Raw genomic sequence first — 25,214 nt, forward strand, 5'->3', positions numbered from 1 at the left:
TGTTTCTGAATATGTTCACTTTAACGTTTAATGTTTATTGTATGATATTATGCTATGTATTTATTTTGCATTTGTTTTATGTTGTGGCGTCTGAAACTTTAATATATGTTTAAATGCTGCTGTCTTGGCCAGGTCATCTCTTGCAAAAGAGATTATTAATCTCAATGAGTACTACCTGGTTAAATAAAGGTTAAATAAAAATAAAGAAAGGTCAACTTTATTATCCCGCAAGGGGAAATTCATATGGTCATATAGTAATAATCAGAAAGTAAAATAAAGTACATTTTGTTCAGCTGATATTTAATTTGAAAGGTCGAAAAAACTGGCATGCAATATATATAATATATAATACAATACATGCAATCACACCATCATATCATCAACTCAATGACCCTGAGCATCCCTCAGTCAGTCAGACTGTCTGGCTGATTGCAGTGCAGCTGTTGTCCTTGTACTTGCTCGCCACCTGCTGGTCAAAGTTTGAAACTGTCACTTCAACACTTGTTAATCTGCCAGGGGCCATTTTGAACCGCACGTCGGTGTTGCCACACGCTTGACTGGTGTGAGTAATGTGTAAGACATCAATAAACAAGAAAAAGACACACAAATAAACAAACAACACCTTGGCTTGGATGCATGTTCCTGCAGCCAGAACGTGTTATTCTTCCAGAGCGACTTAACTGTGAGTATAATCTACTGCATCCTGCATTACACTCAATTAAGCATTGTTATAATTTAATAATGTGTCTTAAAGCAGCTTGGGCCTCATGTTGGTCGTTGTTTCGAAGCAGTGAATATGTTTTCTGTCATTTAATATTTAATATATATTATAGGCTGCCTGTTTGGTTCATGACTGGATCTTAATTTGTTGCACTAGTCTGCTTTGTTTGTGGCAAATATCTTAGATGTGTGACTTGTGTAAGCAGAGCCATACTTGTTTTGTGTGAACAATATTTTCCATCACACATCATTAAATTACATCCCGGATGTGTTGTGAGAGGAGATGATCTTCTGGATGTCACATCTGGGCTGCAGATGTGGTATTTCTCACACTTCGTATTTGGCTTCCAGTGTTTTCAGTTAAAAGAAAAAGTACTGGAGAGTTTACTCTGTATTTAAAAGTGAACAATTTGTTGAAAGAAAAAACATTTTTTATAGGAAGAAAAATATCTTGTAAGATTGTATGTGATAGTGAGCTCATTATACCTGACTTATACATCAGAAGAGATGGTATGTCCAACCACATCTCACATTTTATCCTTTAATAAAGAATGCAAACACACCACCTAAATTACTTTTTAATTTTTATTATAATTTAATATTATATTATTATTATTATTATTATAATATATATAATACAATTTAATTTAATATAAGACTAATAGAATAAAATATAATTAATTTATTGTCATTGCACATAGTACAACGAAATAGCAATCCTTACAGTGCATACACATATATTAAACAGTAATATAAATAAAGAAGAGTAAAAAATAAAAATTATATATTATAAATAGAAAAATATGCATAGATTTACCTATAAAAACAGTGAGATATTGCACGCTGCTGAGTTGTATTGGCACTAAAGTAATACATAAATACAGGAGTAAATATGTACAAGGTAGATAGATAGATAGATAGTAACTTTATTGATCACGACGGAAATTCAAGTTTCCAGCATCACAGTTCCATAGTGCAAAACATGTTAGTAAAAAGGCAGTAAAAAAGTTAGTAGTGCAAAGTACAAAAAAATGTACCAGATATAAAAATACAAGGAGATGAAGAAAACTGTTAAAAATGAGTATAGTGCAGGGTAACTCCAGTAGCGTAGTCTATGAACGTGCACTGTGTGCTTTATTATCTGGTGCAGGAATGTAAACATCTGTAGTTCTATATATATAAACATCCAAAGAGTGCAGTTGCAATGTAAATATGTAAAGACATATAGTAGATGTAAGTGCTAATAATAAATTGATAAGTTAAAGTGTTCGGAGCTGCTTGTTTGAAACTTTTCTCCCCTGGTTTCCTAAACTTGTCTGGTTTCTGGTTTCTGGTTTCTGGTTTGAGCCCAAATTAATGACGCGGCTAAACTCACTAATTGGCCTCTTAATTGATGACAGGATATTAACAGAGTAAAGCAGTATAAAAGCAATCAGGTCTTTAAAAATGCTATATATGAAAACCCAATGACTCTCCAGTAGTTCTATAGTTTCAGTAGAAATGTCCTCATTTCAGAGTTTATGAAAAATAAATCTAATCTTAACACTACTAATAAATATTGATACGTTAAAGTGTTTGGCTCTGCTTGCTCGGTGCATCTCAAACTTTTCTCCCCTGGTCTCCTAAACTTGTCTGGTCCCTCTGGTTTGAGCCCCAATTAATGACGCGGCTAAACTCATTAATTGGCCTCTTAATTGGCTCCTGCTGCTGCGCGCGCTGCTTCCTTAGCGTCGCGCCATCCCTCCATCTCTCCATCCTCCTGCTGCCAGACATCACATTCCCACCTTGTCACAAGGATTTAGGGTCAGCCTCTCTCCTCTCTCAGACTGGTAAGGTGCTCTCTCCTCCTCCTCCTCCTCCTCCACCTCTATCAGTATCTCCCTCCCACTCTATCTCCGTGTTTTATGTCTGCGTCACAACAAGTCGGCGGAGAGCGAGAGGAAAGGGATGATGGCGTCTCTGGCGGCTTGATTCCGCCGCTGCTCTAACAAAACCCGCCTTAATAGCATCAATAGGTGGAGGAGAGAGAGAGGAGAGGAGGGGGGAGAGCAGAAAGCGACGGGGACATGACGAAACGGCATCACGGAGGACGGACAAACTAGAGACTGAGAGACGGACAGTCGCCTCTTTCCTCCTCCTCCTCCTCACTTGACTGACACACACACAGAGGCGCTCTGCACAGACAGACACATACATGCACATCATCCACTTTTTGCAAACACGCAGGCTGCGCATCCGAGCAGGCAGTAATTGGGCAGCAGAGATCCACAGCAGCAGATGAGGAGCATTTCATGTCCAGCCTGCTCAGGAATCTCTGTGACCCCGACGGAGAGGAGTTCGACTTGACAGGTAGGTACCCTTCCACCAGCTGCACAGCTCATACTCTACACAATTTACCTTTTTTTTTTGATTCACAAAGGGCTACTGTTGTGTATCCTGCGTCTGTTGTCTTTGACTTGAGAGTGCATGCACTGGAACAAATGCATGCAGAGATAAATGCCTGGCACAGTGCATTTCACAGCATCTATTCAAGTTTTTAAAGATGTTGGGAGAGAAGAAGAGGAAGAAAAGGGCAAAGTGCCTGGCAGATGCTTCAAGTAGCTGCACACTGATCTTTTGCTCATTCAATCAAACTGTATTGCAGCAGTCATCATGCAGTGTTTTTTTTTTTTTTCTCTCTGTCTGAGTGTGTGTGTGCGTTTCATGTGTGCAGTAATCATTTGTCTTGCTCTCTGGTTGTGTACTCACTCTCATCTTTCACTGTGGTGGATACAGGCTGTCGCTATGCTCTGATCTAAAGGAGAGGAGGAGGTGTGTGTGTGTGTGTGGAGGGGGGGTAAAGAGAGAGAGATTTTAACCCCTTTGCACCGAAGCCCGCCTGTCTGAGAGCCAGCCGAAACGCCGGGGCCATAAACCCCTCTGTCAGCAATGGCAGCAAAGTATTCAGCGAATAAATCGGATTTCCATTTCACATGAGCCCTGCTCTCTCTCTCTCTCTCTCTCTCTCTCTCTCTCTCTCTCTCTCTCTCTGTCTCTCTCCTCCTCAGGATGGGGGGAGTAAGTGAAGGAGATGATGTGTTGGCTCGATGGAGTGATGGACTACTGTACCTCGGCAATGTGAAAAGAGTAAGTGCATGTGGGAGTGCGTATGTGTGTGTGTGGCTGGAAGACTTTTTGAGTGTGTGTGTAGTGTGTTCACCTGGTATTTTGAAAAGACTTCCATTTAGTTTTGTCAATCATTGCCGCTCACCTGCTATCTCCCTCTCAGGTAGATGGAGTCAAGCAATGTTGTCTGGTGAGATTTGAGGACAACTCGGAGTTCTGGGTGCTGAGAAAGGACATTCACTCGTGTAAGAACAACTCTTTTTTTTATTTTGCTAAAAGAGTTAAATAGCTTCCTGTAGGGAGCACTTTGTGTTTCTTATAGGTGTAAAAAAAATGCTCCTAGATTGAGTTTTTGAATGCACAGATGCTCAGCTGAACTCAAAGTAAAGGTGCTTGTTTCCACTCTGAAACTTTGCCCGAGGAGCTGAAGAAATACTTTTCTGATTCTTTCTCCTTGTGAGCTTAAAACTTTTTTTTTTTTTGTTGCACCTTTTGTCTCAGGAATTGTCGCTACAAGAAAAATGCAACAAAAGAAACTACAGTCACGTTCAAGGCTATGATGCTGCACGCTCAGAGTATTCTGATGGGGGCACGTTGAGATGTAATTGGTATATTAGAGTCTATTTATGAATTTATTAGACTAATGACTCTTCAGGGAAATGGCGCCCCCACTTCACCTAACATCAAGCGAAAGGGGGAAGTTGGACGCTTGTTAGGACCAGGCTGAATATCCGCCCGTCAAATGAAGTGAAATCTGAAAGGGTGCAGGAGACACTGAAATCAATGAGGTGGCAAGGATGTGAATCAATATACATAAATTAATGCCGTTGACTGCTCTCTCTCTGTCTTCCTCTTTCACATTTACTTCCTCCCCTCCCCTGCCTCTCTCTGTCTTTCTCTGTTTGCCTCAGTCGCTGCTGGAGTGGAAGAAGTTTGCTGTATTTGTGACGCTCCGCCTCTTAAAGAACCCCTCATAAATTGTCTTAAATGTCGCCACGGTAAGGAAGCACGCCTCATCATACGCTGTTAAAACACTGGTTCTCCACCAGTTCTTGCACTGACCTTGAAGATTTGACACAGTATGGTAAATAACAGCATTGTTGTTTAGAAAAAAACAGCAACACCGAAAACCATCTATCGTAAATGATAGATATGAGTTGTTGCACCTGGCTAGAATGAAAATGAATGAGATGCCAAAAGACATGGAGCTTAATTCAAAGACTTAAAGAGGACCTGTTTTACTTATTTACAGGTGCATTCTTGTATTTTGTGCTTGTACTGGAACATGTTTACATGCTTTAATATTCAAAAAACGGTTTATGCTGTGCTGCAGCATCTCTTTTCTTTTCTGAAACGCTCTGTTTGGGGTGGACTTTGGGCTTTGTCACTTTGCAGACCTTTTATATGCACAAAAGAACTTAAGGAAAGGGAAAAAAGCACATAAGCATAATAGGTCCTCTTTAAATGCCACAAGATGTCTTTACTTGGGCTTGTTGCTAATTTGATGATCCCCTCCAGGCATAAAAATACTCTGCATTGAATTTCTGATTAAGTTTTTACACAAAAAAGTTTAATAATGTTTTAAAATTGTTTTTTTAAAAACTACATCTGCTCCTTTCCCTCATTGAAAAATCCAGAAATCTATGAATATGCAAATATAATCAGTATAAAAAGTTTAACTCCTGGACACAAGACGTCTCCTACCTCACTGTAAAGTCCACTCAGTGTACTGCATGTGCGCTGGCGTCCAAACATGTTAATCATGCTCTAACGTGCATGCATTAAACTCAGATGTAAAGGGAGAACAGAGAAACTTGAATGTGAAAACAGCCTCCTGGTGTCAAACTCTGCACATGCATCATTCTGCACAGTGACGGTAAAACATCCAAGTGAAGTAACTTTAATTAAAACACACTTTTGATGAGTAGGGCTGTGTATTGCCAAGAAAAGTTAACTTTCTTTATGCAATAGAACAGCAGGATCTGCATTTGCAAGAATCACAGTCCCTGTAACATCCAACATTATAGCACTACTTTGAGAGGGCACATCTTTGCAAATGAAATAAAAGTATTGACTTCTTCTCTTTGCATCTTTGCATGTAAATTATTAATTAAAAGTCGATTGTGTTTTTGAGAATCATCACAGTATCACAAATTATAGTATCGCGATAATCAATTTTCTCAATATTTTTTTACACCCCTATTTTTGAGGTTTTAAAGTACGAAGGATGGGATGAAATATACTGAAGTGCAGGTGGGAAGAAGTTTTATAAACACTCAGCTGCAGAATGCACAAGCAGGAAAGGGCAGCACATTTACTGTCATGTCTTCACAGCTCTGTCAGACTAACAGGTTTGCTGACAGGTTTGTTTTGAGGAAAAAGCAGACAAACATACTCCCTCCTCCCTAGATGCAACTACTAAATAGTAAAATGTTTTCTTATGCCGTTGAAACAAACCAGCAGAGCACTAAACATGGAGCTGCTCTGCCATTATTGTCACTCCGACTGTCTGTCTTGCAAACACGAATTAAACGCTCTGCCTCCTCCTCCCATTACAGGTTATCATCCAGAGTGCCACACGCCAACCATCGAACCGGAAGCTGACAGCGACTCGTGGATATGTCGGCAATGTGTCTTTGCAGTCGCAACCAAGGTCAGGCTGCTAATCTCTCCGTCTCACACTCTGGGGGGAAAAAACATTCAGTGTGTAATATGGGACATCAGGCTTTGCTGCCACTATACTGTTGTGTAACGCAGAAAATGGGTTTATTCGAGGCAAAAGCACACTAATTCCCTCAGTATTGACTTCGATATTAGATGTTCTACATTGTGTCCAAGAAATCACGAAGAATCAATAGTTATGACGCTGAAAAACTACGCTGAAGTTGAGAGAAGTACATTTAAAGTCAATCAATCACATGTGCTCCAGTTCTGTAGATATGAGATGAGAAAGCACCCGGTTAATTGTCAATCGGTCAATGTCCATATCTCATTGTCCAGACTTCCGCTGCTTCGGACACTATCTCTCACAGCTGACCTACAATAAAATGAGACGAATTGCTTTCTCCCCACCGAATGTGATCCGTCTCCGTCGCTGCTCTGGCATGACAGTGATTTGAGGGGTCACCGACCAATCAGCTCTGTCCTAAAATTGTGTTTTCAGAGAGGCGGGGCGCTCAAACGGGGACGCTTCGCCCGACTCATGCAATTCATGAAACTCCGGCTCCCCTACCAGCTGTCGTCTTTAGACTGGGACCCGCAGCATCTGACCAATCAGCAGCAGTGCTACTGCTACTGTGCCGGACCTGGAGAGTGAGTGACACTGCAGAGGCCAGTTTAAGTTTGAATGTACAGTTCATGTTTATGTTCTTTGGCATTTTCTCTGAAAGCGTGATCTCATCTAAAGTCATCTAGTGGATTATTTGCAAATTGCATGCAGCATGTGTCAAACAGCATTAGCAGAATTCCTTTGAGTTTGTTTTGGCTTTCTTGGAATGATATGAGAGATGTTCACTGCATCAGTTCAGATACTGTCAGGTAAGTTGTCAATCAAAAAAAAGGTGCACCAAACCCTCTTTTTACTGCATTTGCTATAAGCTCCTTTGCTTTTGCTCATGTGGCACAAACCCCACCCACCTGGCACATCAATAAGTATAAAACAAACTCCCAACCGCTGTATCTGTACGAGGATCCGGTAGGAGTTTACACCTGAAGACACATTTCGGCTTAGAAAATGAGACCTGTCAGCTGCAGTCATCAGCCTTCAGTCTTCCCTCAATTATGCATAAATACAAACGTGTCTGGTGACAGGTGTTAGACGCATCCATTCATTCATGTGTTTAAAGTCTCTTGATGTTTTCGTGTTGTTGGACTGCAGGTGGAACCTGAAGATGTTGCAGTGTGGAAGCTGTGGTCAGTGGTTCCACGAGGCCTGCACGCAGTGTCTAACCAAGCCCTTGCTGTATGGAGACAGGTGCGTTACTGAGCATTACTTTCTGAATTTATTCTGAATTTAATTACTTAATTTAATTAATATAATGGAATTTGTCATTAACATTAACAAGTTTGACGGTATTTTGAGTATGTTCATATGAAAACCAAAACTCAGCTAGACTGTTGTGTTTTTTTTTAAGCAGATGTCAATATTTCAGAGTAAAAATACATTTAGTTATTTATTTAATCTAATTAATTCTGATAATGATATATTGAACAAACATTTTTGGCTCTGAACAGAAATTATTATCAGAAAAATGAACACTGAACATACATCAATGTGATAAGAATTACCTAAAATGACAGAAACCATGTTTGGGGCAAATGTATTTGACGTGTACTTTGACTTTTTATTTTGACCCATGTCCCATCCGCTGACATATTGCGGGTGGGCTTTATGACCCATACTGCAGCCGGCCACCAGGGGGCGATCAAGATGTTTGGCTTCACTTTTGGGGAGCTGTCACGTCGTCCATCTTTATATACAGTTTATGATTCAGACCATCAGGGAAAATGCAAGAAATATTTTCAAAGAAATCTATTCCCAATGCTTCCCAGAGTAATCGCAGCTCTTCTCTCCCTCTCCTCTTGCACCGTGTCAGGCAGTCTCTCCCTCGCTGCAACCGACACAACCACTAAGCTTTATGCAAATGAGCGTATGACCTCATCTGAAGACTTTTAGCGACTTTTGGAGCTACTGCTAGCTACTTTCATTGGAAAACAGTTGGCGATACTGACTAGGACACACTACATTTTGTAGTTTTGTACTTACATTGATACTCTTTGGTAACTGGGGATAGCTACCGATAGCTACCGGGGAAAACAGACGCGCTCTTCTCTTCCTGTTTTGGTTGCGCAATGGTTGATGCACTTCCTTTTTGCCGTAAATCAAGCCTTCATTTTTGTGAAGGATCGTACCAAGCGAGGCTAATAGGGAACCAAGCTAAACACCGTTGGTGTCGTTATTCTACTGCCATTACATTGTGCAATCAACATTTACTTCCTCATGATAAGTTTAAACAAAAAAAATTCTTTTGCCATTTTAATACAACCAAAGAAAAAAAAATATAGCCTGTAAAACCGTTTCCATCGCACTTTCTATTTGCTTATCTGTCAACATATATGCTGATATACCGATATATGTGTGTGATAAGTCAATATTAGCCGACAATATCATGCTGATATATCAGTCATGGTCTAATATTTGGAATGTGTTCTCATGTGAGGCGTTTGACTTCTCTGTTGACCTGGTTTACATTGATTTTTCTTACTGGTCTACTGCTCACCACATGTTGTTGATAGGGCCGTCGATCAATTAAAATATTCAATCGTGATTAATCGCACAGTATCTAGTATCTAATACTCTTATCAACATGGGAGTGGGCAAATATGATTACTTTCTGCATATGTATGTATATATTTCTTATTGTAAATCAGTTAACAACACAAAACAATGACAGATATTGTCCAGAAACCCTCACAGGTACTGCATTTAGCATAAAGAAATATGTTCAAATCATAACATGGCAAACTGCAGCCCAACAGGCAACAACAGCTGACTTGACTATGACTTGCTTCCAAACTGCATGTGATTATCTTAAAGTGGGCATGTCTGTAAAGGGGAGACTCGTGGGTACCCAGAGAACCCATTTACATTCACATATCTTGAGGTCAGAGGTCAAGGGAACCCTTTGAAAATGGCCACGACAGTTTTTCCTCGCCAAAATTTAGCGCACGTTTGGAGCGTTTCTTTAGTCTCCTTCGTGACAAGCTAGTATGACATGGTTGGTACCAATGGATTCCTCAGGTTCTAGTTTCTGATACCAGTATCTTCACTCTAGCTTTAAAAACTGAGCCCCGCTACGACCTAAAAATCACAAGTTGTGTTAAAAAATTTGTGCTGTTAAAATGAAATTGCGTTAACATGTATTATCGCGTCCCCTGCACTGTCCCGGGCAGTGAAACGGAGGAGATGGAGACAGACATAAGAACATGTCAGCCTGCTGCGCTGCTCCGTGAAGCTTCGAATACCTTCAAATGTTTCTCCCCGAAGCTTCGAAGCCCAGATAATGGTATTCTGGACAGCCCTAGTGAGCAGAAACATACCTGTGCTAACTGCGTTACATATTCTCTGATTGCAAATTTATTATTTTCATTTTCAAATAACTTTTCCACAATATATTTGATTAATCGTTTAATCTATAAAATGTCAGAAAATAGTGAAAAATCACCCATCCCAATTCCTCAGGGTCAGAAGCAATGTCTTCAAATCGCTTGTTTTGTTCAACCAACATTCAAAAACCCAAAGATATTCAGCTTACAATCATATAAAACAGACGGCACATTAAAGCTGCATCTCGTGTCAGCAGTCCATTCCAGTCGGATTAGGCTAATCAGATGAAGACGTCCACATGACAGCTCCACTTGTCAGAGAACTACCTTAATTAGCTTAAGACTAAATCATTAGTGTGCATGTTAATGTACTCACTGACTTGTGCTACAAGGAGAGGAGCTCCTCCGCACTCAGAGCGGAGGGACAGGGACAGATAGCAGAGAGACGCATCACCTCTCTGCTAGCTGTTCAGATATGATATGCAAGATGCTGATCGCAGTGCCGTTTGATAGGCTGCATCTCAAGCGTGTAATAAAATGTATCCATCCATTAAGTCATTATTGTCATTAACCACCTGTGTTAGCCGACTGGGTTCCACACCCACCCTGACACCGTGTTATTGCCCGACCAGTCTGAGGGGGGAAGAAAAGGAGGGATTAGATTTAGATTGACAGTCGGGGAGAGTGAGGCCGGATTGGTACAACATCTGCTGAGCAGGTGATGGAGGAAGAGTGAAGCCTGAGTTCACAGTTGGAATAGTAAGCATGTGCTGCCGTCACGCTGTGTCTGCGCTTCATCTTTCCCGGTGACCTTCAGCCAACACATGCATATATACCGTAGAAGGACAGATGCACACATTGTTGTTGTGGTATGAGCTGAGCTTTCAGGGTCACCCAGAACAGAATGTTATTATAGTGAAACTAATACACCTGTCTGCTTATTTTCAGTTCAGGTTGATTTATGTGATGAAATATCTAGAGAAGAGAGACGTATATAGACCGCAAGCAAAGTGAAGGGGGAGAAATCACAGTGTACATGAAGAACTAAATGATAAGAAGTCTGCACAGAAATATTTTCACAGAGATTGTGCAAGTGAGTATAAAACAAAGAGGAAATTTAATACGACAGCTGGTTTTTGAAACTAAATGACAAACGGACTCATCAAAGAGAAGAAAAATACACTTTTTGTCTTTTAGGATAAATGATATTTCACAGAGTCACGTGATGCTAATTTTCAGTATTTTTTCTCCCATGTGTCTTTTCAGGTTTTATCAGTTCCAGTGCTCAGTCTGTACAAAGGGACCAGAGACCATCCAAAGACTACCCATGACCTGGTGATGTTAACAGTAAAACCTTTACTCACATGTTTGCAGCAACAACAACAACAAAAAAATACAATTTTACACGGTGGTTATTGGAGAGCAATATAAAAAACTAATTTCTTAAGTTACATTTTATAGAATAAGTAATTTTTCAGTTTGAGAGAAAACTTAAAGGGCAGGTCCATTATTTTTTGTTGATTGAAGTTTTTATATAATTTTGTAGCTTCCCAGTAGTGTTCCTTAAGTATTCAAATCCAAACATTAAAATTTTGGTCGCAGACAGCAGTACCGGTACGGGAGCTAAGCAATGTACTGCTGCTGTGGACGCCACGTTAGTTCAGATCTGAAAGTCACACAATAACACAAACAAACTAACCGGCCGATGCGGCGGTAGATCAGCGACTCTCGTGTTCTGCGAGGTAGAACTACTGTTTTTGTCAATGGAGTCTGGTGACTTTGAGACTTCTGACGGCGATGTAAAACTGTGAAAATATTCTAAATATGGGATACACTTAAACTGATATTGATTTTTTTATAGGTGGCTAAAATACGTTTTCCTGCTGCTCCCGTCCACAGCCGCTTTACCTCGCCGTCAGACAGTCCTTTCTGACGGGGAACTGAAGCCCGTTATATCGCTCTCTTCAAAGCCACCAGACTCCATTGACAAAAACAGTAATTTTACCTCTCAGAACACGAGAGTTTACACACAACCCCACTTCAAAAAACCCGAACTAACCCTTTCAGTTATTTCCAAACTTTGACTCAGCTTGTGGTAGTGTTCACATTATTCATAACCTTTTTGATTAGCTAACTTTGGTAACCTACGTCACTTCTTTTTGCTAACGACTGAGTGGACGTTTCTATTTGAAAAACCCGGAAAACAGCGCAGATGGACCCGCCCTTTAATTGTGTTAGCCACTTCACACATATGTAAAAAAAAAATCTGAAAATAGTTTTCCAGTTTTATTTTGTATGTCTTTTTTTGTATTTCACCTGTTTCTTATTATCTAATTCTTTTCTTCTTCTTTTGTTTTAAATGCAGGATGGACTTGGCTCATTTAGTGCTCTACCATCTCTCGCTGTGCTGCAAGAGGAAATACTTTGATTTTGACCATGAAATCCTGTCCTTCACCAATGAGAATTGGGACTCGTTGCTCCTGGGCGCGGTATTGATATTTCCTCGTTTAAGCACCATGATGAAATGATGTGAAATGCTGCCAGCCTTTATTTTGCGTTTGAGACTTAAAGCCTATTAACTGCCATTAAAGTAAAGAAAATGAAAGTTAAAAAAGTGTGACCTCTACAGTACGTCAGCTTAAAGGGGAAACACCACTGATTCACACATTGCGTATGACATTGTATGTTTTTAAGATCTCGGTCCTAGATTAAAGTCAGAAGTAGCTCCAAAGAGAATAAACAGGAAGATGAAAGAACACACCGGGGGGATTATCTGAGCATGTCCTGTACGTCTATCTGAGGTTTTGGGTTCGCCTTTAAGTTGTTTGTCCTGTCATTATATGGCAGAAGGGTTTTTCAGCCATGTAGCTGCAACAAGTACCTTTCCACATCAACATTATTGCTGTCAGTGACTGTAAAGGAAAATTATTCCATGCATTAAAGGTTTTCTGTCTGATGGCCGTCCGCTGTGTAAACACAGCTTTGATTTTTCATTCCTGTCTGTCCTCCAGCTCTCTGACACGCCAAGGCAAGACCGCTGTCACAATCTCCTCAACGCTCTGAACTCCCACAAGGACAGGTAAGTCACCGCATATGATGAGAAGAATAAACACAGACCACACATGACTGGATTGATGAGTAGCGCTCCATGAATAGAGGGGTCTTCTTAGTGCTCCGTAGCTCGCAACGGTGGACATGCAGGCTGAAACGAGCCAGATGAAATGTGTGACTTTGAATAAAATGTAACTGCCAATTAGACCAGATGGAATTGAACACTTTTTGGTGCTTATTTTGTCTTGTTAACACAAGTTGTTGGTATTAAATCACAATAACCAGTCTAGAGGTCTAATTGCTTTTAGTGGGTTATCATTGAACTTTGCAAAAAAAAAAAGTGCTCTAATTATGCATACTTAATTACACAGTCACTGACTTTGAAATGTTCATGAGTCTACTTTTTAATCAGGAGAATAAGTACATGTTGTTACACAATGTTAAATTCATTATTAGCATCAAAGAGGAGTAATGAAAAAATGTTAAGAACCAACACCAGACTGTACAGACTGTCTCTTTAACATCGCCCCAGGTTTGTCTCTGGGAAGGAGATCAAGAAGAAGAAGTGTCTTTTTGGGCTCCAGGTCCGAGCCCCGCCTCCACTGACGTCCGATTCGTCGCCGCTCATCACCGACCCCCCTATCAACATCACGCACCGGAGAAGGTCAGTGTAAGGACTGCGCCTCTCTTTCTCAGCTCTTATCTCAGTAACAGCTCTGGGATTCCCTCGGGGCATATAGTCATTACGCACGAACAATTAACACGCAAATCAAAAGGCTGCAATTTTCATGTGCCAGCAAAAGTATCTGTGTCTTAGTATTCTCCTAAAGGAGCATTAAACCCCCGTGTGCTTACGTTTGTACGTCTGTAAGTGTGTGTGTGTGTGCATGTTTCCTGCAGTCTGCAGATTTCATAGACACACTTTTCATTTTAAATAATTTTCAGCATTTAGCTGGAGCTTATTCAGACTGAATTACAACGGAATCATTTGCAGTGGAGCAGGAAACAAAAAAATCATATTATTAGAGCCTCTGAAACACAAGCATAACGTTTTCTTACATGGAAACAATATTCATATCTTCAGTCAATTATCTTCGAGTTCCCTCTGCTCATCTAAATAGCTATGAGCTGCAAGTTCCCTGCACTCAGCAAGAGACACTGATCTTATTGTCTGGAATCACTTTAGGCTTCACTCCTCTTTCTGACAGACATGTGAGATGTTCAGTTTGACTCGAGTGACGTCAGTTTGCTTCTTCCGAAATGGACAATGATTAGACGGCCTCATTGGAGGCAACAAATATTAGTTCATCCCTTTTCCAGAGAAAAAGTGATGTTCTTAGTTGACGAAGACTCGTACGATTTTGTCGACTGATTGATTATTTAATCGACAGATCTGTAAAACTGAGTTTCTCCACAAAGAATCACACAAAAGCACCACTTTAAATCTCGAAAAAAACTGACTCAAAGACCAAAACGACCAATTAGTTGACTAATCGACTAAGAGGGATCAGCCCTACTAAATTTATACTTCCTCAACTTAACTGCCAACCAGCAGGAAAGAAAACAAGAGTCATAGTCACACTGCTGACACCAAAGACTGTATATAAAGAAGGACGACAGGACAGCTCCCCAAAAGTGAAGCCAAAACATCTGGATCGCCGCCTGGTGACTGGCTGCAGTATAGGTCATTACTCCCGTCTCCTCTATGTTAGCGGATGGGACATGGGCCAAACTAAAAAGTCAAAGTAAACGTAATTTTAAGTAGTTCTTAACACGCTGATGTATGTTCAAGTATTCATTTTTCTGATAAGTTTGGTTTTAATTAGTTATTTGATGCTATAAAAAGGGGGTGTGACATCATGATCGCCAGCTGTGATTGACAGCTGCTCTGAGTGGGGGTGAGAGGTCATGATTGACAGCTGTGAGTCTCTCTCGCTGACATGCTGCGGCCGTGCTCGGCTTGCGATTGGTTCGGGCGGGTGACCTCGATACCGCGGCTCCACCGCCCGATCACTACTACGCAGACTCTGGCTCTGAAAAATACTGGAAAGAGGTTTCCATTGAATTCCCACTTGCACACAAGAAATATTCAAAGTCTAAAGTCAAAATATACTGAGAACGTTAACATTCTCCAGAAGGTATTAACATTAAAAACAACAAACGTTGACCGAAGTGCTTTAACAGAGATAAATAAAACACATGAATGATCAATTAATCAATTATAGATACAAGAGAATATAGGTAAATTAAGAGATAAAATCATGACACAACAGTAGTGCACAAACGACAAAATAATAATAATAATTACCGTAATATTACCGTTGCTTAGCAACAGTGTTCTCACGACTTGACCACTTGAACGCCAAGCATATCGTGTACACAACTTCCCGTGTTGTTACACGAGCTCACGAGTTTTATTTGAAGGCAACACGCGTCCACTTCTCATCGCCTATACGGTCTGTGGTTGTAATGAACATTTCAGCCTCTAGGGGTCACTTACTTTGGGGTTTTTAACATCAAGTCTGTTTTTTATAAACAAGTCAGGAGACGAGTTCAATTTCAAGCAGACGAATTTTGCGAAGTGTTTTATGTTATTCTTTTCATATTTTTCCACCTCCCTGCTGATTATGTTTGGGCTCATATATATGTAAAATATGTTACTAACATAATACATCAAAATCATTCGGTATATCACCTCACTGCTCATCTTCTTGTATTTTACGCCTCTCAGTAGGCTTCTATGGAGACACACCGATAAACTAAACACTGCACATTGGGACTGTATGTGTGTTTATGCTTGTATATTAATTTATATGTGTTTTTGTTCACTCTAGCCCGTTGTCACTACCCTGCCAGAGGAGAGTGGGGGGGCCAGAGTCACGTAAATCAAAGCGTCGCATCATGGAGACACAGGTCAGTGCCTCTGTCTCCGGCTCAGGGCGAGGAGGGAGGTCTGGGCCACAGCACCTCTCTGATTATTTTTTTATTTTTTTTATGCATCCAGGTAAACAGCTCTCTGCGATCCAAATAACCTGTCAGTCAGACGCTGTGATGAAGGTTCATTTCGCAGTCTAAATCAGTCTGCGTGTCTTTCAACACCCAGTGCAGCTCAGTGCCTCAGTATTTTCCCCCCTCCTTCTCGCTGTACTTTAATGCCTGCTGATGCTTTAGACTCTACGGTGAGAGTAAAGGTAGCGCGTGAGAGATGAAGTGTCGTGCGTTTGGCTCAGTTAAAATGTATAATTCAAATACAAACTTGGCTGCACAAAAACCCGCTCATGTATTTCATCAACATCTGCAGTTCAGCGCCACATTTATCATGATCATCAAACCCAATTCCCAGCGGATCACATTGAGACAGGCGACATCGCATGTGGCAGATACTATTTTTACACGGCATTCTTAATGGTGAATGCTCATTGTACTGCGTCCTCCTACACAACACTCTGATCCGTGTATGTGCACATACAGTAATCCTGGAACAATGCTCTCCACAGAGCACTCGTTTTCACTCTGGCACATCTCGGCCCCATTGTGCCCCTCTGATTGATGCTAATCTCCGTCCGTCTTGGAGGAGCAGGTTCGTTGTCGTGGGGGAAGTGAGATGGGAAGGAATGCTGATATGCCGAGCCTGGGATCACTTCCAAGTGCACTTTGCAGTCGATTACAGTTTGGCCAGGTGGCGCTGGCACCTTGGCAGTGCAGTATTGACAGAGCACATCCATTTAAAGGCACAGACGTCGAGTAAAGCCACTGAATAATAATCTACCATCCTAACAGTAATGCAAGAGAAGAGAATGATAATAGTCCAAGTGAGGTGCCATATGTCACAGTCCAGCGATGAGAAATGCAACAGCCTTTACGTGGCGTCCCCCAACATGACGTTTCCAGTGATCGATTGCTCTGATGATGCTCTGATGTTTTTACTTTTCATGGGTCGTGAGTCTGTGTGTCAGGAGAGCTGCATGGGATGTGCTATGGAGGTGATGCATTTAAGCGTCTGACGATGTGACTCACATCCATTAATGCTGTTAGTGTTGGTTTATAGACAGATCTGGTCATGCATGCCCTCAGGTAATGCAGGAACACGGAATTCAAGCTCTAAAAAAACATACAAAATGTATATTAACTCAGTTTCAAAATGTTTTCACTCTGATTTTTAGTTTGCAAACCTTTTTATCTCAACGTATTTATTACAAAACTGAATGTGCAGGAGATATCAAAGGTTGATTGACTCCTGTGATGATGTTGGCATCCAGACACGAGCTGATCTGTGTGCGTGTGTCCCCTGTGCCCAGGCTTGTCCACCCCCAGTTGCTGCCAACCCCATTGAGCTGCTGCCATGTTGCCATGGCTACATGGGAGGGGCCAGCGTTTACAACTCCAGGAAGTCAGAGGAGGACCTTAGTTTGAGGTAAGGGGTGTGGTGCCGTTTTGGTTTCTGTACTGGACTTTTTCAAATGTCATTTTTCCATCATGTGACCAAAACAAACTCTAGTTTTGAGGTGACAGCAGAAGTCTCAGCAGAAAATATGTTGAAACTTAAGTTAAGTTTTTGGGGTGAACTGAACCTTTAAATTATAGTCTTTTCTACTGTTACACACAGCTACAGCTGGATGAAAATATTACTTTATTTTATATTAAAGTTGCAAAGCAATCATTGTCTTGAACCTCTGTCCACAGCTCTCCTCCCAAGCGGATGTATGCCCTGTACCACACCTCGTACAACGGAAATACTGCTCTCTCCAGGAGTCTCCATCACTACAACAGGTTTTACTCATCTATTATTCTCTATGATTCTCTGTGGGGGTCATCACTACGAGTAACTCCTTTCACCTTAAACATATTCATTTGATCCATTATTTATATAAAAATATGAACCACTAATTTCTTTAACGCATTAACGCAATCGATCTTTCGCAGGTTGTAGCAGGTTTTCAAAACTAGAGTGAAGATACTGACGTCATATGAAACTACACAACCTAAGGAATCCATCGGTACCAACCATGTCATAATAGCTTGTTGCGAAGGAGGTTAAATAACGCTCTAAACTTATGCTACATTTTGGCGAGGAAAAACTGGCATGGCCATTTTCAAAGGGGTCCCTTGACCTCTGACCTCCAGATATGTGAATGTCAATGGGTTCTATGGGTACCCACGAGTCTCCCCTTTACAGACATGCCCACTTTATGATAATCACATGCAGTTTGGGGCAAGTCATAGTCAAGTCAGCACACTGACACACTGACAGCTGTTGTTGCCTGTTGGGCTGCAGTTTGCCACGTTATGATTTGAGCATATCTTTATGCTAAATGCAGTACCTGTGAGGGTTTCTGGACAATATCTGTCATTGTTTTGTGTTGTTAATTGAATTCCAATAATAAATATATACATATATTTGCATAAAGCAGCATATTTGTCCACTCCAATGTTGATAAGAGTATTAAATACTTGACAAATCTCCCTTTAAGGTTCATTTTGAACAGATACAAAAATGTAGTTAAATCAACTCTGGACAATCATGCGATTAATCGCGATTACATTTTTTAAATTAAGCAGCTTTAACTCTTTTTAGTCTACTTTATGTTTATGGTGATGACAAATAGATAATATAAGGATGATGTTATAGATGGAGAACCCCACCTAGATGATTCAGTCCCTGTTCATGACTCCTCTGCTTGTCTCTATCTCCTTTCCAAGCGTGGAGGACACCTGCAGAGTACCACCACCTTGCTTCCCATACCCCCTCAACTCCAACGGCAGCCATCACCACCACCACTCCCACCAGCACCATCACAGCCATCAACACAACCACCAACACAACCACCAACACAACCACCAACATAACCACCAACAACAGCCGGGGCAAAAGCAGCTGGAGCCCCTCATCCTACGTGATATGCCCCCGTACCAGGCTGGTATGGACGGAGGGGGTGGCGTAGGTGGAGGAGGCGAAGGCGGAGGCGGAGGCGGAGGCGGAGGCGGAGGAGGAGGAGGAGGTGGCGGTGGCGGTGGCGGTGGCGGTGGAGGAGGGAGCGTGGTAGTCGGAGGAGGAGACGGGACAGTGACCAGGAGCTGGGGAGGAGGGGAGGCAGTGAGGATCTTGGCGAGACGCGTCACGCCGGACGGGAAGGTGCAGTACCTCGTGGAGTGGGAGAACGTGAATTTGTACTGACACAAAGGGAGTAAACACGAGACGCAATGACTGTTTTGCAGTTGCCACAGGAATACTGTGTATGTACAATGTGGCAGTGTTTAAAGTACAAACAACACAAAAAAGGAAAAAAAAATCTCTACACATTGCAAATCCAGGTTGCTCTCATAGAATCACCGCTATTCTACATCATTATAACTCACTACTCGTTACTAAATGTCCCTCTTTGCTAGTGTTTCTCTGATATTTGTACTGTTAACTTTGGAATATGCCTTTGCATTTATCATGTTTAACAGTGATGAGGGAAGATATTTAAACCTCCTGATGATTTGTATAATCTTTGGGAATCAAGAAGAGCATGTTTTTAATTGTACTCATATCTTGATATACAGCACTGTAGATAAGGAACAGTACAGTACAAGAAAAGAAAGATTACTGCTTTTACATTGCTCAAGTCAGAGCGCAAAAAACTGACAGCATTACTTATAATAATCATAATTTTATTTCCCATAAATCAAACAGTAAACTTGACCGCTTGTCATTCAGATAACATTCTGCTAATTCAAAGGGATAGTTTGACATTTTGGGAAACACGCTTATTCATTTCTTGAGTTCATTACTCTGTGTGTGATAAATATGAAGATACAGCCAGGAGACAGGTTAGCTTAGCATAACGAGTGGAAACAGCTGCACTTCTAAAGCTCACTAATTAACAGTGGTAATGTTGTATGTTTGTGGTAATGTGCCCGGACAAGACTATAGGAAGTCACTGTGAAGAAGTAGTCCTAGAGTTTCCAGTCTTTATGCTAAGCTAAGCTAACAGTCTCCTCCGGCTGTATCATCATATTTAAAGGTACAGTGTGTAGGATTTGGCAGCATATTGTGGTGTGGTTGCAGATTGCAACCGACTGAGTACCCCTCCGCTCACTCCTCTCGTTCCACGACTGCGGTAACGTGAGTGCAAAACCGTGGTAACGCCGTTCGCCTCGCTCAGAGGCCATCCTTATCATAATACCACACGACCACGGTTTTGCACTTTCACAAGCTTGTCGGAGAACTACGGTGGCCTTCAGGTAACGTGAAAACAACGATAATAACATAGTTATGAATATTATATTCCATTATTGCTAATAGATCCTCCGAAATGTTACACACTGTTCCTTTAAGAGATACATGTGAAAGTGGCATCGACCCTCTGACCCGACTCTCGGCAAGAAAGCGAATAAGCGCATTTCCCAAACTTTTTAGAAAAACAATATAAGTCAGATTGATAAGAATTATGCCGGCATACTGTTTTAAAAACAGAACAAAATCTTTTTGTATTTCAAATAATTTACAGCACAATGTGGCTTGTAGCACAAAACATATTTAAATAGAGAGGCCAAGGTTAAAAAGCTTGTTAGACGCTTTCCAGAATTTTAATTAAAACTATATTTTAATGTGTCGTTAGACCATACTTTGAATTATAATCATTTAAATGCTGTTGTCACACTGATTGAAATTGTTAAATTTTCAATACAAATTTAGTCTAGACGTCTGATTGACCTGACTCAAATCACCAAATCAGTGCTTGTTGGGAACTTTAAATAAGCCACTTAAAAGGGACTGTTTGTAACTTCTTGCACGTATAAATCATTGCGGGTCGGTGTCCCATGCGCACTCGCGTGAGGCTACACTGTTCAGACTCAGACTCCAACACAAACTACATGGAAGCACCAAAACCGCAAAGTTCTATCTAGTGAAGTCCGTCTTGCAAAACAGTGTTGGCCGCGGTCGGAGGACGCGGAGGAGGACCGGAGTCTCTGCTGTACTCTGTCCCTCTGCTTGCCTTCACTCACACACCGCGCTCGTTCTCGCTCAACTCTCACGTGCATGCGCGCACACTCCACACTGCAGAAGAGTTAGTTTAGCTCTGAGAATATCTAGTGAATATCTAGTGAGTGGACGTTTGTGCAGAAATAACTGCTGCAGCTCCTCCAGACCAACAGAGGTTTCCCGTGTCTTGTGAAGTGACGGGGCTCCGCAGAGAGAAACGTTATCGTCTCCGACCAAAACTCCGGTGTCTCCTCTGTTCCCTCTGACCGCGGTCGGGAGGCTGAGGCAGGAAAAGCCAACACTAGGATCAGCATTGATTCATGGAGAGACCTTCGTCTGGTCAGCTAACATTACTGCCAAGCAGCTGAAATATAGAGTGATATTGTGGTTTTAGCTGACGTGTGTCGCCTCACTGTGTTGATCAATGCTCGTTCATGTCTATGTAGAGCGAGCACAAGCGCGAGCAACAGGACGCTGACTTTCGTTGAATTAACGGCCACAGGTGTCGCTGTCAACAAGCAAATTTCTGATTCTTACAAACAGTCCCTTTAAAACTTGTTCTTGCTTTCGAAAGTTAACAAAATAGCTCACAAAACATTCAGATAAGTAGCTTTCCCCGAGCATTTGATATGGATATTCAAGGGATGAGCAAACTAAACAGCCAGTAGCCAACACCACACTTCCATCAGCCGTTATAACCGCTCATTCATCGACTGATGGTTAATGTTCACGTGGAGTTCAGTGAGAAAATTCGCCCAAGAAAATAAACGGTGATGAATGTGTCCGTCGTCGTCACTGAGAGGCATGATGACAGCTGGGTGGTGGCTGCCGGCTGCTCATCAAAGAAGCAGTAACCTTTTATTGGCCCGGATGAGACGGAGCGGTACGGACAGCCTCGTACAGTATTTCCTGCCACACAGATGGTAGTTTAATGCCTTGCTTGAGGGCACTTTGACAGTAGTGGTTGAGTCATCTGCTCAGATGCCAAAAAAAACAAACTAATTCTCTGGAGGTTTTCATATATTTTTCTCTCATCGCAGTATGTTAATAAGAGATTGTATACATGTTATTACGGGGTTACTTATTTGTTAGATTTTGTCATACATAATTTACATTTAAACTACTGTACGTATTAGAAATAGGAGCCACAAGAGGGCTTTTGTTTTATAGATAGAATTATATATTCACAATATATTGCTATGATCGAATAACTTAATTTTATTTTTTTGACGTGGTTGCATAGTGCCTATATGGGTTGTGTACCTGCCGATTGGTCTGAGTCGACCAATCAGACGACGGGAGAGATGAACGAGGCCACTAAACAAGAGGATGGCTCTTTATCAAGCTGACAGACACACATGGGTAAACAAGGACCAGTTCTAATGTCGGGTGGAGTTGTTTTAATCAGAACAGGACTGTGATGTTACTGTACATTCCAAACAAACAACAAACTATATGTTATTGAAACGTCTGTCAGAATAGAAGTTATTTTGAAAGAATGCGTTTTTTTGTTTTTGTTTTTGACGGGTGTTAAATGTCATAAAGGTCGGCTAAAGGTCCAGGTTCAGTTTCATGTCGTAGGGAGTTCGATCCCTGCGTTCAAAGTAACCGTACAGGTAAAGGAGACACTGATCGGCCCGACTCCTAACTCAAACCCATACTTTCTTCCAGGGTCTATAATTTAAAAAAGGTACAACATGGCATTAAGTAAGAATTCATAAGTCAAAGTCTGACTTCTTCTCCGATGTGCTTAAAGAGGCAAGTGAGGTGCTGAAGTTGGATTTTATCTTCGCGCAAACAGGTTACATAAATCTAGAATACTGTGGTGCAAGTTTCAGAGTTTATATTTTATACAGAGGTTTATTTCAGCAATCTGTGCGATAAAACTTACACAACGTATTACATTTGTCAGTTTTATCTTTCAGGAAAGACTATTACAGGTTTAGTTGAAAAAGCAAAAGACAAATATACAAGCATTTATACTGTTATAATTAAACCAATGCAAATCTCTCCGATTTTATTTAAAAAGCGACCTCTCTGTTGAATTATCTCCTGCGTACATTTCAGGCCAGTGAAATTATGTTGATGGCAAATTCTCATCCTCCTCAGTGACTATTTGACTGTAGTTTATTAGGAAGGGGTGTGTTGAACCTTTCTAGGCGATGGTGATGAATGTATTTGTGTGTTTTCTATGGTATGTCTATACCCGTCAAGTGCTTGTTATAGGTTGTACTTGAGGTGGAACTCGACCCGATTCGTTTCAAAACAAACAAAAAAAAGGGAGGAAATAGAGACATCAACATTGAGGAACATCATTTATTTTGGGAGAGGTAGTCTTCTTTTTTCTGATTATTAGTCAAGTCCAAGTTCAGTTTGATGTATTTTTTGGAGAAATTACGTTTGTACATGTATACTCTGCGTTGACACCTAATATGTAACATGAATAATAAAAAGAAAAAAGTTTCACCTCATGCAATGTGATTTTTATCTTTACTATCTCTGTTATCATTTACCCTGTTGTGTTTTTTAAAGTAAGCAAATAGACTAAATAAACCTCTTCAGTTGATATGTTAGGAGGTCAAATAGAACAACTTCATACATGGAAAGTTCATTCTTGACCGTGTGACAAAATAATCTCAACTCAATGTCCACCAGTTAGCTTTTTTCAGAGCTTTTAACCACATCTCCTGGTCTTCATCAGTGAATGGAGCTGGCTCAGGTGCTATTTGTCATCACCTGGTACATTCTGTAGGTCACATGATGACAGCTGAGCCAGTTTCACATGCTGATGAAGACCATGAAGATGCAGTCAGAAAAAGCTAGTAAGTATAGCTTGAGTTTATTTTGTTTTCAACAATGGTTTGTCCTGCTTCTCTTTGTATCTGAAAGGATGAATGTTTTCTTTAAAGAGGGTGTGAATTTAAGAGAATAATTCATATCCTTGGGGTTACCCTTGTGGAACAACTTAAAGGTCCCATATCGTTCTTATTTTCAGATTCATGCTTGTATTTTGTGTTTCTACTAGAACATGTTTACATGCTGTAATGTTAAAAAAAAACTTTATTTTTCTCGTACACTCTGCCTGAGTATACCTGTATTCACCCTCTGTCTGAAACGCTCCGTTTTAGTGCATTTCAACGGAATTGCGTTGCTAGGCAACAGCTTGGGTCCATGTTTACTTCCTGTCAGCTGATGTTATTTACATCCACTGCAACAGGAAATAAACTGGGACACATTTAGAATGTTTATGTTTAAAACCTTGTAATGGTCTAAATATTGTATATTTGTGACATCACAAATGGACAGAAATTCTGACGGCTTGTTTCAAATGCACAAATTCTGAATACGTGCTGTGTTTGTTTCTCCGTATATCGAGTGTTTTGATGGTTTAACAGTATTTATATAGCACTTAAACCTGTTTTATAATATAGAAGAAATGAAAATGTCACTTTTTACAATATGGGACCTTTAAGGTTCTTTTTTTAAACCCTCGAAGACTTATGGATTATCTGAATGAGAACAGAGGTTTTTAAGAGAATCATTCCGATAAAATGCACCAAATAGTATTAAAGCCACGTCTCAGCTTTCTTATCTTAATTATACATTTATTCCAGGTTCCCAGGTCATTATTAACCCTAGGGAGAACTGTCTGCTCAATAAAGATGCTATATCCATAGGCTAATAATGCACATCTGTAGTACATAGTTATATACATCACCTCTGAAAAATGGATGAGCTTTTTTTTTTTTTTTTTACCTTCAAGGTAAAAGTAGAACGAGGCTGGATGATTTTCTTTTGTCATTGATCACTCCCACTGTAGGTGGTAATCAAACATGTTGGTGAGAATCCCTCTAAATTAGTCTGATGGGGATGATAAATTACATCACAGCCAAATGTGTCCTGCAGGAAAGATTAACTGCTTTTGTTTTTGTTTTTGGCAGAAAATGTTCAACTGCTGCCAAAATGAAAGACAGATGTTTATTTTGTGTTTGTGCCAGTTACAATGAGTTTTCAAGATGAATGGCAACGCAGAATAATGACTCCAAAGATTAATACCACGTCTCCGTGACAGTCCTGTGACATGTTTTATTTCCATGAAGCAGAAGCAATAACAATTGATACCTCCTTGTTTTTACTGTGAAAAGCATTAGCCCACTTTGCAGCCATGTTGAGTCAAAATTGTGTTTAAAGGTCCCATATTGTAAAAAGTGAGATTTTGTCTTTTTTTAATTTTTTTTTATTATAGAGCAGGTTTAAGTGCTCA

At 40.7% G+C, this 25,214-nt stretch overlaps 1 protein-coding gene across 4 annotated transcripts; it reads left to right on the forward strand.

Annotated features, from left to right (window-relative positions):
• The first annotated feature begins 525 nt into the window (after positions 1–525).
• Positions 526–20,669, forward strand: phf1 (PHD finger protein 1). Of its 4 annotated transcripts, XM_074652691.1 has the most exons (16): positions 527–682; positions 2,947–3,069; positions 3,768–3,846; positions 3,989–4,070; positions 4,737–4,823; positions 6,384–6,478; positions 6,989–7,137; positions 7,703–7,798; positions 11,197–11,265; positions 12,296–12,419; positions 12,942–13,009; positions 13,514–13,651; positions 15,816–15,894; positions 17,280–17,395; positions 17,665–17,751; positions 18,682–20,669. In XM_074652691.1, exons 3-16 carry the CDS (start codon positions 3,769–3,771, stop codon positions 19,154–19,156), a joined length of 1,743 nt encoding a protein of 580 aa, XP_074508792.1. In that variant the 5' UTR covers positions 527–682; positions 2,947–3,069; position 3,768; the 3' UTR covers positions 19,157–20,669. The 4 variants fall into 4 exon arrangements, with proteins under 4 accessions (XP_074508793.1, XP_074508792.1, XP_074508791.1 ...); XM_074652692.1 differs by lacking the exon at positions 2,947–3,069 and having other exon boundaries at positions 526–682; XM_074652690.1 differs by lacking the exon at positions 527–682 and having other exon boundaries at positions 1,603–3,069.
• The last annotated feature ends 4,545 nt before the right edge of the window (positions 20,670–25,214 follow it).

Source organism: Sebastes fasciatus, chromosome 12 (assembly GCF_043250625.1).
Source record: "Sebastes fasciatus isolate fSebFas1 chromosome 12, fSebFas1.pri, whole genome shotgun sequence".
Taxonomy (NCBI): Eukaryota; Metazoa; Chordata; class Actinopteri; order Perciformes; family Sebastidae; genus Sebastes; species Sebastes fasciatus.